At 44.2% G+C, this 17829-nt stretch overlaps 1 protein-coding gene across 1 annotated transcript in view; it reads left to right on the top strand.

The window, feature by feature from the left end:
• The first annotated feature begins 1590 nt into the window (after positions 1-1590).
• Positions 1591-17829, top strand: part of APCDD1 (APC down-regulated 1) — a 29308-nt gene continuing 13069 nt past the window's right edge. The window contains exons 1-3 of the mRNA XM_004703952.2: positions 1591-1648; positions 2252-2435; positions 10194-10725. Of these exons, the coding sequence (XP_004704009.2) occupies positions 1600-1648; positions 2252-2435; positions 10194-10725 (765 nt within the window). The 5' untranslated portion in view covers positions 1591-1599. The remainder of the gene's footprint in view (positions 1649-2251; positions 2436-10193; positions 10726-17829) is intronic.

Raw genomic sequence — 17829 nt, forward strand, 5'->3', positions numbered from 1 at the left:
TTGTCATATCTTGCCCGGTCCGAAATCTCCCCTCACACACCCCTCCATCGTCGGTCCCCCAGGGAGGAGGCCACATATAGATCCCTGCAATCGGCTCCCTCCCGCCAACCCATTCTCCCTCTACCCTCCCAGCATCGCCACTCACACCACTGGTCCTGAAGGGACCATCTGCTCTGGACTCCCCGTGCCTACAGTTCCCATCTGCACCGGTGCACATCCTCCGGTCAAGCCAGACCCGCAAGGTAGAATTCGGACCACGACAGTGGGCGGGGGAAAGCATCCAGGAACCAGAGGAAAGCCTCACTCCCATAGCTGCTACTTCACACCCTGACCCACCGCCTTTTCCCTGAGACCCCCTGGTATCTTTTTTGTTAACACAGTACTGACTACAGAGGTGACCTACAATGAAGAGCTATTGATTTTAAAATTTTTTCAGTGTGAATCCCAAAGGAAAGAGTGGATCTTCAGATTACAATTCTATTTTTTCCCCTTATTTTCCGTTGTTTTTCAGTGGTTTATGTATATTGGTAAAAATGTATGTAACAAAATATTTTCAAATTTCACATTTTTTACACATGAACTAAGTGACATTGACTACATTCCTTATGATCTGCAAACATTACCATTGCCCATTTCTAAATTATTCGACCATCTTAGCAGAAATTTGGTGTTAATTCAACAAAGATTTCCCCTTCCCCCCTCTTTAATAAACATTAATTAACTTTGGTTTCTGTACATTTGCCTCTTTCATATAAGTGGGCTCACACACTATTTGTCCTTTCTTGACTATTTTGCTCACCATAATGTTTTTAAGATGTAGCACGGACCGGGACTTCATTTACCTCTATGACTGAATAATATCCCATTACAGGGGTATGACACATTTGGTTTATCCATTCTTCGGTGGCTGAATATTTAGGCTGTTTCCACCGTGCGCGCTGGTGAGAAAGCGCCACAAAAAATCAGAATAAAAAACACAGTCTCCACACCCTCCTTCTAAGCACTAGGCTGCTGGTACTTTTCCATGTGTAAATTTGGGTCAACCTAAAGTCTTTGTGGTACTAAAGATTATCTTAGACCTGTGCGTTCAATATGGGGCTGCTAACTCCAGCCGGGTGCTTCACATCCACCAGGCTCCCCTCTAGGGACAGATGGGACTGCCTGCCCCATAAAAACTCAGGCTGACACGCTCTATATTTAGTCATTTCTGGTTGGAACTTATTTGATGGCAGTAAGTTTGTTTCTGTAGTAGCTGTTTTTTGGAATTTGTTCACCAGCCACCCCGAGGGAGAAAGACAAGGTTTTCTGCTCCCATGGAGAGTTACAGTCTTGGAAAACCCACAGGGGCAATTCTACCCTCTTCTACAGATTCGGTATGAGTTAGTATTGATCCGATGGCAATGAGTTTGGTTTGGTTTGGGACTTCTGGACAGTAAAACTATGAAATACTTTTGTAATTCATTTTTATTTTAAGCCTTATGTGTAGTCTGTCACTGGCTTTTGTGGGAGTGTGGGGTTTGACTTTAAAAGTGTTCGGAAAATATGACACGTACCCAAATTGTAGGGGAAGGCACGTGGTGACCTGCTGTTGTGCTGTTGATGAGCAGCCTTGGAGAGACATCCATCCGGAGATCAAGGACCGGAAGATGTATGTCTTGGTGGGGGTAACTCTCCCGTTTAAGTCTTCGGGACGCTTGCCTGGATCTTCATTCACATCACATTTGCCCAAGCACCATTTTCACTCAACTGGTCTCCTTCGTTTTTCCTCCCCAACATGTCTCTGTGTTTGTTTCCTCCCCAACATGTCTCTGGTGACCTGTCCCTTTCTCACCTGTCCCATCGGTCCTGTAGTCTCCTCTTTAATGATCCTGGAACAGGTTCAAAGCCCTTTTCTACAACCCCTATTGGGTTGATGTGCCTGCACTACACAGGTACTTCACTGAAACACACAACCTCGTCTTCTGTTTCATAGATGCAAGGATTTGAGTTCTGATTTTACCACAACTAACCGAAACCCTAAGTTGTTCAGCTTTGTTTTTTTTTTTATGGGTTTTGCTTTTTTTCACCTGTGACATTTTCTCCAAGGACACTTCTAACTTGGGAATGTGAATTCTGTGAGACTATATGCAGATAATATGTGGGAGAGAGAATTTCTAACTTGCAGCTATTTCACTGGTGCCAAAGGCTCTTCAGCCTGATTCAAGTCTGCAACCAATTCTCCTGTGGTTAATTTCTCACTTTTCTTTTTCAGGGCTGGGAGAGGGTTCTGCCCTCCTACACCCAGACAGCAGATCCTACCCGAGGTCCCTAGAGAAAAGTGCCTGGCGGGCCTTCAAGGAATCTCAGTGCCACCACATGCTCAAGCATCTCCACAATGGTGCTCGGATCACTGTGCAGATGCCACCCACAATTGAGGGGCACTGGGTCTCCACAGGGTAAGAGCTACACGATGAGGAGTGGTCACTTCAGTGGAAAGCCCCTGTGCTTTCTCACTTGCACACAGATTTTATACACTTGTACTTTGAACTGTACTGAAACTAAATCTGTCAACTCCTGTGTCAGTGAAAATCTGTGAAGTTATTTTGATTCCCTCAAAACTTAACTACTGTTGACCATGAGTCCTACCAATCACATAAAATAAACCATTGGTAGCACATAATCTGTATGTGAAATGTGTTCTTACAATAAAGTAAGATAAAGAAAAGAAACTGTTATAAAGAAAGTCATGAGAAAGAGAATAAACCAACAAGATTGTATTTGTTGATGAGTGTTGTCTGCTTATAAGATGAGTTGTCTTCATGTTGAGTAGGCTGAGAAGGGGGAGGAAGTGGAGAGGTGGGTCTTGCTGTCTTAGAGGTGGAAGAGATGGAGAAGATGGAAGGGGAGACAGGCAAAACACAGGGTACTTTTATGGAAATTTATCATAATTTCTGCCTGCTTCGCTTTTTTTTTTTTTTAAGTTTCTATACAATACAAATCTTCCACCGATTGCTTCAGTCAGTGCCCATATCATAAAAGAATCCATGTCATAAGAGAAGTCAAAAGCAGTCTGACTGCCAGATTGTGATGTTGATTTGTTCTCTGTCCCTATTATTTCTACATCATGTCCCTCATCATCTGGCACTGGTTCAGAAGTACTCATCTCCATCAAGTTGTCTTCTGTTAACTCATCTTGTGTAGTGAATTCCTCTGTACCAGTGGTTCTCAACCTTCCTCAGGCCACGGCCCTTTAATACAGTTCCTCATGTTGTAGTGACCCCCAACCATAACATTATTTTCGTTGCTACTTCGTAACTAATGTTGCAACTATTATGAATCGGGGTCCTGTGAAAGGGTTGTTCAACCCTCAAGGGGTCACGACCCACAGGTTGAGAACCGCTGCTCTATACCTTGAAATCCTTCATCCTCACCTTTTTGCCATTTACAGAATCTCTTTAGGATTTCCTGCATTGACTCTGTCATCCTATGACGTCATGCACAACACCTGTACACAGTTTTCTCCAACAGGGATTTCTTGTTTGGGGTATGACGGCTTTCATGAATTTTTCTGTAATAATGGCATCTTCAATGGTGTAACTCTAACAGACTTTCAGGATGTTCTCTATTGGCTTCACTTCCACGGCATAATCATTTCCATAGAAAACTGTGTATGATGTTCCTTAAAGGTTATGATCCTTATAGGGTGACGTAGAGATGTTGGGTCTAAGGGCAAGAAGGCCACTTTGATGCCTTCATGTTGAGCTCATGTGGTCTGTGTGGCCAGGGGCATTGCCCAATATCAGAATAGCTTTAAAAGGCAGTCCCTTACTGACAAGGTACTATCTGGCTTCAGGAACAAAGCATTGATGGAACCACTCCAGGTATCGTTTCCTTTCGAGGTCCCAGGGGTTAGGGGTCAACGACTTTATAGATGAGGGCAGTCTTGATTATAAACCCAACTGCATTTGCACAAAACAGTAGTGTGAGCATCTCCCTCTGCCTTATCCCAGTGCTCACTTTACTTCTTATTAATAAGTGTCTTTTATGCCCCATTCCCTGCCCCCCCCCCAAGTATAGAACATTTTTGTCTACATTGAAAGTCTGTTCAGGCAGACATCCTTTCTCCTCAATGATTTTCCTTTTTTAGAAAAATCATTTTTATTGGGAGCTCTTACAGTTCTTATAAAATTCCATACATCAATTGTATCAAACATATTTATACATATCTTGCCATCATCATTTTCTAGATATTTACTTTCTATTTGAGCCCTTGGTATCAGCTCCTCTCCCCCCCTCTTCTACCCTCATAACCCCTTGATAAATTATAAATTGTTATTGTTTGCATATCTTACACCAACTGCTGTCTCCCTTCACCCATGTTTCTGTTGTTCATCCCCCTGGGAGGGGATGGGATTATGTGTTGATCATTGCCATCGGTTCCCCCTTCCTCCCCCCTTCTCCTCCCCCTTCTCCCTTCCCTCCTGGTAGCACTACTCCCGTTTCTATCCCTGAGAGGTTTATCTAACCTGGATTCCATGTGTTATGAACAGTTATCTGTACCAGTGTACATGCTCTGGTCTAGTCCTAAATGAAAGGCAGGTCTGGCGTCATGACAGTGAGGGGTGAGGAAGCCTCAAAGAACCAGAGAAATATTGTGCATTTCATCAGTGCCATACTGCACCATGGTTGACCCCTCCTTTCCTAAGGACCCTTCTGTGAGGGAATGTCCTATTCTTAATGGTGTCTAGGAACTTGTCTGCTACCTCATGGGAGGCAGAAGCTGCTTCTATGATTATCTTGACATTTTTTTAAGCCAAACTTCTTTCTGAAATTATCAGACAATCTTTGTGGCATTAAATGCTCCAGCTTATGATGCTTCATTTCCTTTTGCTTTAAGCGGTCATATGGCTTCACTTTTCCTTGAATCATGTTAAGGTCTGTATGTTTGCCTTTCTTAGGACAATTCTGCAGTCACAGAAAAGCTGCATTTTCAATATGAGACAAGAAGGTACTTCACAAAAGAACAAGGTTTCTGTACCTGTTGGGGTCGCCTAAGGAACAGCTTTCCGAATTTCATTTTTCTTTTTTTTTATAATGGCCCCTGCGTGCTATTCATTTATCTTGAAGCAGTGCACAACCATGGCAGCAGGCATAATCTCCAGAACATGTCAAGCAGCTCCACTTTTTCCTTCCACGTCACAGCTTTTCTCTGCTTCGTGGGAACACTTCAAGCCATGTGGCACTTTGTATGGTGTTATTTAAGGTTTACAGGATTGCACTAAGCACAGTGAAAAATACACAAGGACCAAGAGAGATCACTTTTTACTGTGATACCCAATTCAGTAGAAAGACAAACTGCGTGTGTGCGATGTGTGCTTGCAACACACGCTAACCACAATAGCAACAGAAGGTAGTTATAAAATTATTGCCGTAGTCCATTATGTAGTGCAGTTAATTTTATGCAGTTGTGGTTTAACACTGCATCTTTTATGTTTGTGGAGCTGTGGGAGTGTAGTGGCTGTGTATTGGTCTGCGATCTGCGTGGTTAGTAGTTTGAAACCACCAACAGCTCCACAGGAAAAAGATGGGCTTTTTTCTGCTGTCAACGGCATGTTGGAAACTGCAGGGTGGTGGCGCTGTGAGTCAGTATTGACTCAATGGTAGTGATTTGGGTTTTTTGTATGTTTGCTTTCTTTAAGTTTGTATTATTCCTTTCAACTGCAAATGGCACCATGTACACTCTGTGTGTGTGCATACATTTTGATACATTTTAACTTTCAAAACCAGATTTGTCAATTATTGGGGTACTAAATGATAAAATGTGTATTCATGACATACCAGTACTTAACATATCTCAATTTTTAAGACATTTCTAGGCTACATGATTCGTCTGTTTTTTCAACTTACTGCAAATCTCAAAGGAAAAAAATACTAAGTATATTTATTGAAAAAGGGCTGCATATAAGCGAACATATTCATGTTGTTCAAAGGTCAACCACGTCATATAGAGTGATCTGGATATTGTGCACATTTTAACTAAAAGACAAGCAAGTTTTTGAGACCCTGGTTGGTAAAGAAGCAGCACTAAATCCTGTAGAAATAGGGGGCTACAGCAGAGATGTCATGGTGCTCCCAGGAGCCACATAGTGTGAGTGAATAGCTCTTTACTTATTAGGCTTTATTGGATCTATTGTTTATAAAAAGAAACATTAGCAAGTGGAATTAAGAGTCTGTGTTTCACTAACCCCAAGTATGATTTGCAAAGCTGCTTCTTATAGCTAAATTATAAGTGTGCTAGCCCTACTCTTGGAGCCTTGGTTAAAGAATAAATTAAAGGTACTTTAGGCTACTTTGACTCGCTAGGGCATAGTGCTTGGATTCTTTTCTTTGCTGAGCTCTGCCCCAGTCCAAGCTCTGGCTTATCTTCTATTAGACTTTTTAAAAATAGGCTAGAGGAAGTCCTGTGATTTTTTGCCCCTACCCATTATAGTTTTGAGAAAGATCAAAACGAACTCTGAAATCTGATTGCTTCTTCCTCTGTACAGTACCTGGGCTATGAGCTCCAGCTTCCAGGTAGCCTGGAAAGAGATCAAATGACTGTGAGAAAACAAAAAAGAAAATTTACAAGATGGTGAAGACAGAATTTTATTGTAATAGGGTCTCTCTAAATAACCATATGATAAATATTTGCATGAACAACCTTCATGTGATATGCTTTCAGATAACTTATCAGTTTATTCAACACATATTTATTGTGTGATTGATGGTGTGTTAAGCACAGTTCTAGACTTGTATAGCACTAAGCCAAACCAATGTGGTTCCTGTATTCGGAGATTTTATAAATTATATACAACATATATTATACATACACATTTATAAAATGTGGTGCTATGAAGGGGAGAGAAAGAAAACAAACAAAACCAAGTGCTTAGATAAAATAGCATCAGCCAACTGATTCATGTCAACCACGTAGGACTCAGTAGAGATGTGCCATGGGGTTTCCAAGGCTTTTACCTTTACAAAAGTAGAGCGCCATAGGTGTCTCCAATAGAGTGGCTGATGGGTTGAGCCACCAATGGTTTGGTAGCATCTGGATGCTTAACCAGGACTGTACCAGGGTTCCGTAAGAGAATACCATGGAGCCCTATTGTAGATTGTGGGCCAGATAAGGGATGTCTGCTAAAGAAGGTGACACCTGAGCTGAAGACTATTGGTTGTGCAAGGACTTCCCAGCTAGCAGGACTAGCAAAGGCCTGGTCAGATTACAAAATGAGTCAGACTTTGGCCGGAGAAGTATAGTAACCAAGGGAAAGATAATCTCACGCGAAGCCAGAGAGGAGTGTGGCGGCAGATCTTGGGGAGCTTTACAGTCCACCTCTTGGTGTTTGACTTTTAATATACTGTAAGAAGATGACAAAGCCATTGAAGCTCTCAGCAGGGGACGTGCTTGAAATATGACTCAACTTTACTCAAAGGCACTCTGGCTTCTGAGTGGCAAATCAGTCATAGAAAAACATGACTGGGGCGTCCAATTAACAGACTACTGTAACAGCTCTGGCTAGAGACCATGAAGGCTTAGGTAAGAACAGTGGCAAGGGTGCTGGCGAAAATGAATGTATCTGAGATATGCTTTACTTTGGAGACAGTCAACGGATTATCAGTGGTTACCAAAATAAAAATAAAAGTAGTGATTGTATCCATTGGGAGAAAGATGAGCCTTTCTGCTCCCGTAAAAGTGACAGTCTCAGATATCCATAGGGAAATTCTAGTCTGTCCTATAGGATTGCTGTAAATGGAAATGAACTCGATGGATGTGAGTTTGTTTGTTTCTTATCAGTTCCATAACTGACAGTAGTCACTGCTTACACTAACATTTTCCTTTGGAAGAGAAGTCTTCAGTCGTGAGTCTTGAGGTCTTGAGTCTTTCCCTGTTGAGGAGATCCAGTAAACTTGTTCACAGATTATGCATGCTAAAAGCACTACTGAGTGCTGTACATTTGTGTGCTATTATTGGACATCAGTTGACAATCTTTACATAGCAAAAGGTACACACTTTGAAATAGTGCTTACCATTGACTAATTTCTTAATGAAAAAATTAATATGTAATTGATTTTTAAATATCATTTTATTAGGGACTCATACATCTCTTATCACAATCCATACATATATCAATTGTGTAAAGCACATTTGTACATTCATTGCCCTCGTCATTCTCAAAATATTTGCTCTCCACTTCAGCCCCTGGCATCAGCTCCTCATTTTTCCCCTCCCTCCCACATCCCCCTCCCTCATGAACCCTTGATAATTTATAAATTATTATTTTGTCATATCTTTCCCTGTCCGACGTCTCCCTTCACCCACTTTTCTGTTGTCCGTCCCCCAGGGAGGAGGTTATATGTAGATCCTTGTAATCGGTTCCCCCTTTCCACCCCACCCTCCTTCCACCCTTCTGGTATCACCATTCTCACCACTGGTCCTGAAGGGATCATCCGTCCTGGATTCCCTGTTTCCAGTTCCTATCTGTACCAGTGCACATCCTCTGGTCTAGCCAGATTTGTAAGGTAGAATTGGGATCATGATAGTGGAGGGTGGGGTGGAGGAAGCATTTAGGAACTAGAGGAAAGTTGTATGTTTCATTGTTGCTACACAGCACCCTGAATGGCTCGTCTCCTCCCTGTGACACTTCTGTAAGGGGATGTCCAATTGCCCAATTGATTTTGAGTCCTACTTGTCTCAGACCAACTCCTTGCTTTAGTGATGCTAAGTCATCTCAGACCAGAATCCTCTTTAAGGTTGTAGTCATGAGCAAAACTACCCAACCACGACTGATGAGATCAAAGTCAGGGTAGACTCGGGTGAAAGGTTACACATGAAATTAACTATATTGAAGAAAGGCCATATCTTGTCTTTGGTGTGTAAACATATTATAATTATAACTGTGTGAGAAGCTGACCTGAGTTAAATCTATTAAGCCATTTTATGTTCTGCAGACCTAGTCTAGATGTTTCTGGTTAGGATATGCTACTTCATACTATTTACTTAATCCCACTGCAAAGGGCATTTTCTGATTGCAAGCCAGCCAAAATAAAAGGAGCTCTTATTTCTGTTGTTAAGTGAGTTTTGCTTTTACAATGAGCTCTAATTGCCCATTATTTTTCTTCTAGAGGGGAAATAACTTTTCCATTGACTAGAGAGTAGTACATTTTTAATTTTCAGTGGGTGAGGTCTTCAGAAGATTGGGTTCGTTCCAGAGCAACAGGCAATTCGTTGACTTCTCCATACAAGGTCTTAAATGAGTGTTTCAACAAAAGTTGAGTAAAAGGTTACACATGGCCAACTGGTAATCAGAAAATGCCCTTTGCTGTGGCATTAGGTAATGATACAAAATGCTATATTCCTAACCAGAGAGAGATAGACTAGGCCTGCAGAGTGCTTAGGAACTCCAAGAAACCTTTAGTACCTGAAAGAATGAAACCCTGTGTGAATCGACAGTCTGAGTTGTGGACATCATGGATCTGCTCTCCTTGCCCAATCGTACAGTGAATGAGAGATGCTGGGGTACAATGAGTAAGAGCGCAGGATGGAATCAAACTGCTTATATTCAAGCTCTGGTTCAGCTTCTTGTTGGCTGTGTTGAACATGCTAACCTAACTTCTTTGTATCTCTGCTTCCTCCCTATTTGTACAACATGGAAGATAATACCTAAGAACCCTGGCGGTGCTGTTAGGGACGTGTTGGACTGCTAACTGCAAGGTTGGTGGTTTAAACCCACCAACCATTCCTCAGGAGAAAGTTGAGGCTATCTACTCCCCCCAAAATTTATAGCCTTAGAAAACTGTTAGGAGTTGGAACAGACTTGAGATAATGAGCTTGGATTGGCTTTTCAGGAAAGTGTGGAGATCCAGTAAATTAGCATTCAATAAGGTGCTTAGAACAGTGCCAGGCTCAGAGTAGGCATTTTATTGGCATTACTGTGGCACCTTGGTTTACCACTTAGCTGCGAACCAAAAGGTCAGTGGTTCAAACCTACCAGCCGCTTTGCAGGAGATGTAGCAATTGCTCCTGTAAAAATCTGCAGCCTTGGAAACCCTCTGGGGCAGTTCTACTCTGCGGCATATAGAGTGCTATGATTTAGAATTGATTCAAGTTTATCATGAGTGCTTCCTCTTGCCTCAGACCTTAAAAAGACTATCCTTTCTCTTTTCTTCTTCAGGTGTGAAGTAAGGTCAGGCCCCGAGTTCATAACAAGATCCTACAGATTTTACCACAATAACACCTTCAAAGCCTACCAGTTTTATTATGGTGGCAACCGCTGTACAAATCCCACCTATACCCTTGTCATCCGAGGCAAGATCCGCTTGCGCCAGGCATCATGGATCATCCGAGGGGGAACTGAAGCCGACTACCAGCTACACCAAGTCCAGGTTATCTGCCACACTGAGGCCGTCGCTGAGAGGCTCAGCCAGCTAGTGAACCGTACTTGCCCAGGGTTTGTCCCAGCTGGGAGTCCCTGGACATTGGATGTCACGCGTGACCTGTGGCGTGAGGAAAGCGGCTGTGAGTGCACCAGGGCTGTGAATTTTGCCATGCATGAGCTCCAGCTGATCCGGGTGGAGAAGCAGTACCTGCATCACAACTTAGACCATCTGGTGGAGGAGCTCTTTCTGGGTGACATTCACACGGATGCCACGCAGAGGATGTTCTATCGGCCGTCGAGTTACCAACCCCCCCTGCAAAATGCCAAGGTACCGGCCTCACCCACCTGCCCTAGACCCTGCCTTCTCCTCTGCGCTGCGGAGGAGTGGTCCCTTGCAAAGGGTCCCTTGCAAAGACAGGTCAGGGCAAAGGGGACCTGAGAATGTGAGCTGCTAAGTCACCGAGTGGAAATGTAGGCCAGGGCTGCTAAGAGCTGGGAAGCTGCAGGGCCAGGGACACATTTTTGAGTCAAGGGGCCTGGGTGTGCCACCAGCTGACTCAAGGGTATTGGAGCTCAGTGATCTCATTTGAAGTGGGTGGTGGTGGTGGTGGTGGTAGATGTGTTAGACAAACATAAGATCACTCAGAGCCTCTCATTTAACCAGCATCTCATCTATCGGTGGTGTTACTGTAGGTATTAGCTTTGCTATTTCACACCATGGATTAGTAAGAGTAGCAGACTTATCCATGCTTTGGGGTGTCAAAGTAGCATTACCAGTGTTAAGACTAATCAGACTGGAGAGCCAATTTAAGAAGCTCATATTTATGATTTTATTTCTCTAGAAGCACTCCTGGTACCAAAATGTGTTAGACAGGGTTCTCTTTCAGATTCTCGGCACCGGCAGCCAACAGCAAGGCAGGTCACCAACAGTTAGTCCCCAGCTCAAGAGATGTAAATTCCAATGGTGTGGTGAAGCAGGTCTTGAAGGAACCTCAAATTACAGCGACACAATCCACAGGCTAGGCATCCCACAGGTAGAGTAGCTTGCGAATTGAGGCACAGAACAAGCAAGGCAACCGCACACTGGTCCGATGATCAAAGAGCAAGAGACAAGAAAGGCGAGGTTCGTGGAGCCATTTATCTCTCCTCCCTTCAATTAATTCCAGATGTGTTTATCGGCCAGGCTGGCACAAAAAACTAACTGCCTTAGTAGGGTTGATGGTGAGGTAGTGGCTACAGCGGTTCTCCTAGAAACTGCCCGAGACTCTTTTCTGCTCTGGAAACCCAAGCCCCTGTTCTGCGATTGTCAGAGGAAGGAGTGAAGGGCCGTGGAGATGTGCTGCCACACGTGTCAGAGACACTGCCCACAGCAATGCCCTCGGCCCTGACAGAGGTGGGGAGAGACGACAGAGGAGAGAGCAAGGTGGCCTGCATGGATCTCTGAGCTTTATCAGGATGTTCTCAGACAGTGTTTCTCGGTCTTCACAGTGACGTTAGTACTGCCGCCTTCTTACACAGAGGAGGAAGGTATGGCTCGAAGGATTAACAGAAGTGCTGAAGGTCACACAGTTCATGAGTTTCAGTGCTGGAACGGGAACTCAAATCTTTTTGCACCAAATCCCACTCCCCCGCTCCCCCAGCCCAATTTTACCCAGTCAGATGTAAACTCCGTGATCAGAAGGGAGGACTAACGAGGTCAGGAACAGATGAAAACCTTATAATGCTCTATTCTTGAATGACAGTCTGATAACGACACTTGGAATTCGCAAAGCATTTCCTTCCCACAAGCTCAGACTGCATATCAGCTCTGTAACTCAGTCATTTCCACCACATACATGTGTGCAGTTCAAGGCAGGGAGGGCAGTGGCTATCTTGTGGCGGTCCTGGGGAGCTGTCCAGGCCTGTTGCAGGGGGCTTGCAGGCCCCAGACATCCACGTGGGCTTGTGTGAAATCTTCTCTGTCATTAACTCTCCAATTACAGAACACAGTTTGACTTTTGTTGAGTGACTTCTTCCTTTTTTAAATCATGTTTCCTTACTCATCCTCTGGAGTAATGCATAACTGGTCTCAATATCAGAGTATTTTCCCTATCAAATGCCACTCTGTGTTATCTCTTTTGATCTATGTTATAGTGAGCTCATGCAATAAATGTGTCCTTTATTATATTTTTGTAACGTCTGCTGAAAAGCCTGCTCAGCAGAGTCCAACTTGTTAGGGACGCTCAAATGTAGGATGGAAGTAAACCTGGCCATGAGCCAGTGCCCTGGGACCCAAACGGCTTGCACCTGACCTTTAGCCTGTGTGGTAGCAGGTTGGCAGACTCAGACTATCCATAGAGTTTGTTCCTGGCATAGGAACCAGGCCCATCCTTTTCTACCCTCCGAGTTAGCAAAGCAGCTGGAGCGAGGGCAGCCGCTCCTGTTTGACTCCACACCTGCTGCCATTCGGTTTCCAAGAGGCTCTCGTAGAAACCCTGCCCTTTCGAAGATGCTGATTCTCCAGGAATAAAAAGAACGAGGAGAATCTGCTCACCAGAGCAAGAACTCGGCAAGGGTGGCGGTATCTGCGCGGGCTCCAGTTGGCTCTCCGCTGAAAAGTGGTATGAATAATGGGCTTTCTGTGTCCAGTGGGCAGTAGTATCAAGCCTTAGCATTGCACACCTCATCGATTTCTCCTGAAATCTCTGGTTTGTGATAGTATTCAGGTTTCCAAAAAAGGTTTCTATTCCATGGTCTGGTAATGAGAAGTAAGCAAGCCAGGAATAAAGGTGATCCCCGGGTAATTCAGCAGCATTGTGTCAGCCAGGAGCACCAGCCTGGGAGCACCTCTGAGCCGTCGTAAAGCTCTGTCACACAGGCAAAGTCCTCTTCATCTCCTGCTCACTTTCCAGCCAAGACACGAACGGGCAGCACAAGGGCAAAGCACAGGATGAAGGCCCCGGGCCCCACAGTCCGTGCATCCTTCCAACGCGGGGCTCAAAGGGACTATTCTTCCCATGGTGTTCTTTGTGTTGTACCTCTTGGCCTGCAATCTGCAGCAAAATGGCTCGGGTGTTTTTAGATCCCTTCCCCAGGACAGCTATGGGTATGAATAAATGGACTTAGACATTGGTGTCTTTCCAAACACAGCAAAATGGAAAAACCACGGTTTTCTCTGCCTACCGGAGACTGTGTGGCAGCAGGTTGTTTGACCTGGTGGAGCCGTCGGGCCGAGAACAGAAAGAAATGCTGGTGGAAGTATTTCTGGAGACCTCACAAACAAGCCTTTGAGAGGTTATAGCCCTTCTTCTTTGAACTGTCTGCTTTTCCTAATTGCTGGTCCCCAAAGACCTGGCTGAAAATGATCTTAAATGTTAAAGTGAGTTTGAAGCCACTCGTCTCAGGCCCCCGTGGAAACCGGACACCAAGTTAAAATAGAAACCTTAAATCAACCTGGTTTTTTTAAGCTTTTCCACAGCTTGACCTGAAGTTGGAGGTTCTTTGGTAACACTGCGCTGTTTGAAGGGAGTCAGGGGTGCTGGGAAGTATCTCCCATTGTAGGATGGGTGGCCCTGCAGGAAAACAATCAAGACAGCCTCCAATAAAGCTTCAGAAAGAACATGTGTTGTGTGGATGCAGCTGAAAACCAGCCACCCCCAAACCCTCCATCTGTTCCTTGGAACTCATGAAGGCCCATCGTGATGGGTCAACGGTGACCATCCTCTCAGTGGAGAAATCAAATGACAATTAAAAACAAATGATTGCTAGATAAGTTAGAAATGCCAAGGCCTCAGGAGCAGCCTTTTACGTGAATGGCATTGGTCTTTCTCCCAAAGCCTGTCCTGCTTTAGCCACAGGGCGGTAAATCAAAGGGATTGTCTGAAACCCAGGCAGCATTCCCCAACTCTGTCTCTGAAATATTTTACCCAAGCATAAAGCCGTGGAGATGATTGTCAGAGGTTAAAAAGAAAAAAAAATAATACGATAAGTAAGGACAAAACAGAAAAAGAAAATCCACCCATGCCTTTTAGAGGTCCTTGAGCACTGGAGGAGGAGGAGGTGGGGCTATGTGCCCCTGGGAGGATTTACAGACTTAGGGATCCTGTGCAGGGCCCTTGTGAATAGGAGTCGCCTCAGTGGTAGGGGATGACGACTCTAGGGTGAAAGACTCAAGCTTTCGCCTTGGGAACCTGTAGGACTCCACAGACTGGGAGCTGGCATGTCGTTTAGAGGTAGCCTGTCTGCAGAGTCCTTCCAGAGTAGGCGAGAAGCATAATGGACTGACGGACATCCTCATCTTGGGGAACCAAGTGGCTGTGAGCATTGGAGGATTTAGCCCAGCCCCAAGGCCAGCCAGAGTGGATGGTCTCTAGACCTAGACGCATGTGCTTGGTTTGTTCCTGAGTGGTAGGTGTTTCCCAAGGGAAGCTAGGACCCACGTGCTTCTGTGGAAGGTCTGTGTGTCTACTCGCCTGTTCTTAGGGAAGTGAAAGGAGAGGGTTATGCAGAATGGGACATTAGAGGAAATGTTGACAACCAGAAAGAAAGTTCAGGCATCATGACTTGAAACCAGTTTAGAAGTCAGCCTTGCATTAATGGGGACTCAAGTGAAGTATTTATAAGAAGCAATAGATGTTGCACATTTCATGTTTGTGTGTTTTTTAAATGAAACTATCTGTTGAGATCAGATGGGGGTCTTGACCTTGAAAGGTTTTCTTTTTATGGACATTTTATTTGGGTCACAGTATGAACGGGTCACAGAACTGTTGTACTATATACATTTTTATTGCTGAAAGACAGTTCATTATCTCTCAGCAGAGCTAAATCAGCATGCAGGGTTGCCTTATTTAAGTAGTTGGCAGACTAGGGAATGCTTGCTTTATCAGAGGCGATGAAAGTGGGAAACTCATGAAAAAGCAAGAAAGCCAAGAGGAGAGAGTGAAAACCTGAACATGTTCAAGTAGGAGCTCAACCCCCCAACATCCAGTTTTCAGGAGCTACCGTAGGAGTACGGAGCCCTAGTGGCACTATGGGTTAGGTGTTGGGCTGCTAGAAGCAAGGTGGGCACTTCAAACCCACTAGCTCCACTGTGAGAGACCTGTGAGGCATCAGATCTCCTATGGCTGACAGTCTCAGGGCCCCTAGGGATTCTGAGGATTGCTACGAATTGGATCAACCCAGTGACAATGAGTATATGGGATTACTTCGCTCAGCATTGTGGGGAGGGAAGAGGAGAAAGGCTCCAAACCATGGGCTTCACAGCAAATGTCAATGAATTGTTCACATTAACATAACAGTTGATGGTAATCAAAATCAGTAGACATCAAAGTAAGAAAAGGTAAAAGTTAAATAGTTTTTTCTCCTGACATTTTTTTTTTAAAGTATACAGTAGGAACATTTCTACTAGATGATCGGCTGCTCAATCCTTTTTATCTTGCTGTCTGGTCTATACATAGTCTATAAAACGGGCGTTAAGGTCGTTTCTATTGTAATTACTAGGATTCCTGAAAACTCCAGGTGTTGCAGATGCACATGCTTAGCTGCTAACCCAAAGGTTGGAGGTTGACCTGTCTGAAGGTGCTGTAGAAGAGAGGCCTCACTCTATTTGGGGGGAATGCCAGAACACCCTGCAGAGCACAGTTCCTCTCTGACAGCAACTGGTTTCACTTCTTAAGGAACCCATGCCTAGTAGCACCATACTCTCCCCAGGACCCACCAGGATGCAAAAGATTTTGCAGTTGACTTTTTCTCCCACTCTAAGTGTGCAGTAACCAAATATAGTGTGAGCAATTAGTGTTCACTGACACGTTGGCTTCTCCCACCATCCCCTTGGGCCCAGGCCCCTTTACATAGCAAATGTGGCTCCCTCCCTGTGCAGTTTTCCCATGAGGCTTTCTAAGGCTGACATCCTTCCAGCCAGTGTTCCATATCTGACCAGCAGGTGGAGTCAGTACTTGGCCAAGGAGGCTGCATCAGTGGCCCAGCATTCTGAGCACACATGAAATTGCAGGGCAGACAATCACCACACCACTTGTGGCGGGTGGCCTGAAGCTACAGTTAAAGTCACACACACACACACACACACACACACAGCAAGTATGGATGCAACTGCTCACCTGACTCCTTTCTAAAAGTAGAATCATGCCATCCTTTTGGGTGATCAGAGCCACGCATAGGCCAAAGCCTCTAGGATTCCAGATCTGAAAAGTCCTGACCAGGTCTGTCCCACAAAGCAACTCAGCCTTCATCATATGTGACATGCGGTAGCTTAATCCAGTCATCTTTCCAAAGATCATACTAAAACTTCCTGTGACTCAGTCTAGTGTATCAAGTCAGTCTCTCTCTCTCCTAGGCATCATGGGAAATATAAAAAAATGAAAAAAAAAAGCTTTGGTCTTGACCTCAGAGACGTTATAAAGACGTAGAAAAGCTCCCAGGGTGCAGGGATAGGAATTGCTACAATTGAAATGTAAACAACACTTGGTAACGGTAGTTGTTAAAGAAGCCTCTGACATTGGTCATCGGCCTTTGGCCAAGTCAGGTTTCTCTCTGAGGAGCATCAGTGTTTTTTATCCCTTTGTTGTTTATTGGAGCGAAACCCAGGAAAGGAAGTTTCCATCATCTGTTCCTATTTCTCCTCATCCTTGAGCAAAAAGTTTAGCCCAAGAAATTATACTTTTGAAGACTTTTTTTTCCGGCCTACTTTTCTCCTTGATCTATTCACAGCAAGATCATATCAAATAATGTCTTCCATTCTGGGAACATAAGTGGGTATCGGCAGCAAAAGTTGTTGACCAACCAGTTCTCCAGAAACCAATATTGGCAGGGAAAGGAAGGAAGCCTGGTGACTCCTCATCAGTCATTCACCAGAGAGGATCTTTTCCAGGGACTGGGCCCTCCATAGGGTGACACTGATTCCTTATATTCCTCTGTATGCGAGTCAGCCTGGGTCCTGACGGATGCAGACGTGTCCAGAGACAAGATTATCTTTCTGATTCTGCATTCTACTTATAAATTCATTTGAGCCATTTTTGTTTGTTTCTTTAAGAAAATCATCACTTTAATCTACATGTTTTAGTCCCAAGCGGATTTAAAATCATAAAGCTTTAGGGATCCTGTGCAGTGTTCTTCAGTCCTATAAACCATGTGAGAAGCCAAGGAGAGAAGGGGAGTTCCGTGTTCCAGAGCAGACTCTGAAAGGGCTGAAGTGTTAGGCCGAATGGGTAGGCGTCTCTAAGAATGTACAAAGTCACTATGCTATTAACCTTCTAATATTTTTTCTGTCTCTCCTTGCAATTCAGAATTTCTAAAAACTTACTCTTGTAGAAAGGCTTTTGTGAGCACACTGCCTCAGTGCTGTGCATCATGCTGATTCTTTTTTTGTTTTTAATCATTTTATTAGGGGCTCATACAACTCTTATCACAATCCGTACATACATCAATTGTGTAAAGC

Source organism: Echinops telfairi, unplaced genomic scaffold, assembly GCF_000313985.2.
Source record: "Echinops telfairi isolate 266 unplaced genomic scaffold, ASM31398v2 ScPeMD7_4;HRSCAF=17, whole genome shotgun sequence".
In the NCBI taxonomy this organism is placed as follows: Eukaryota; Metazoa; Chordata; class Mammalia; order Afrosoricida; family Tenrecidae; genus Echinops; species Echinops telfairi.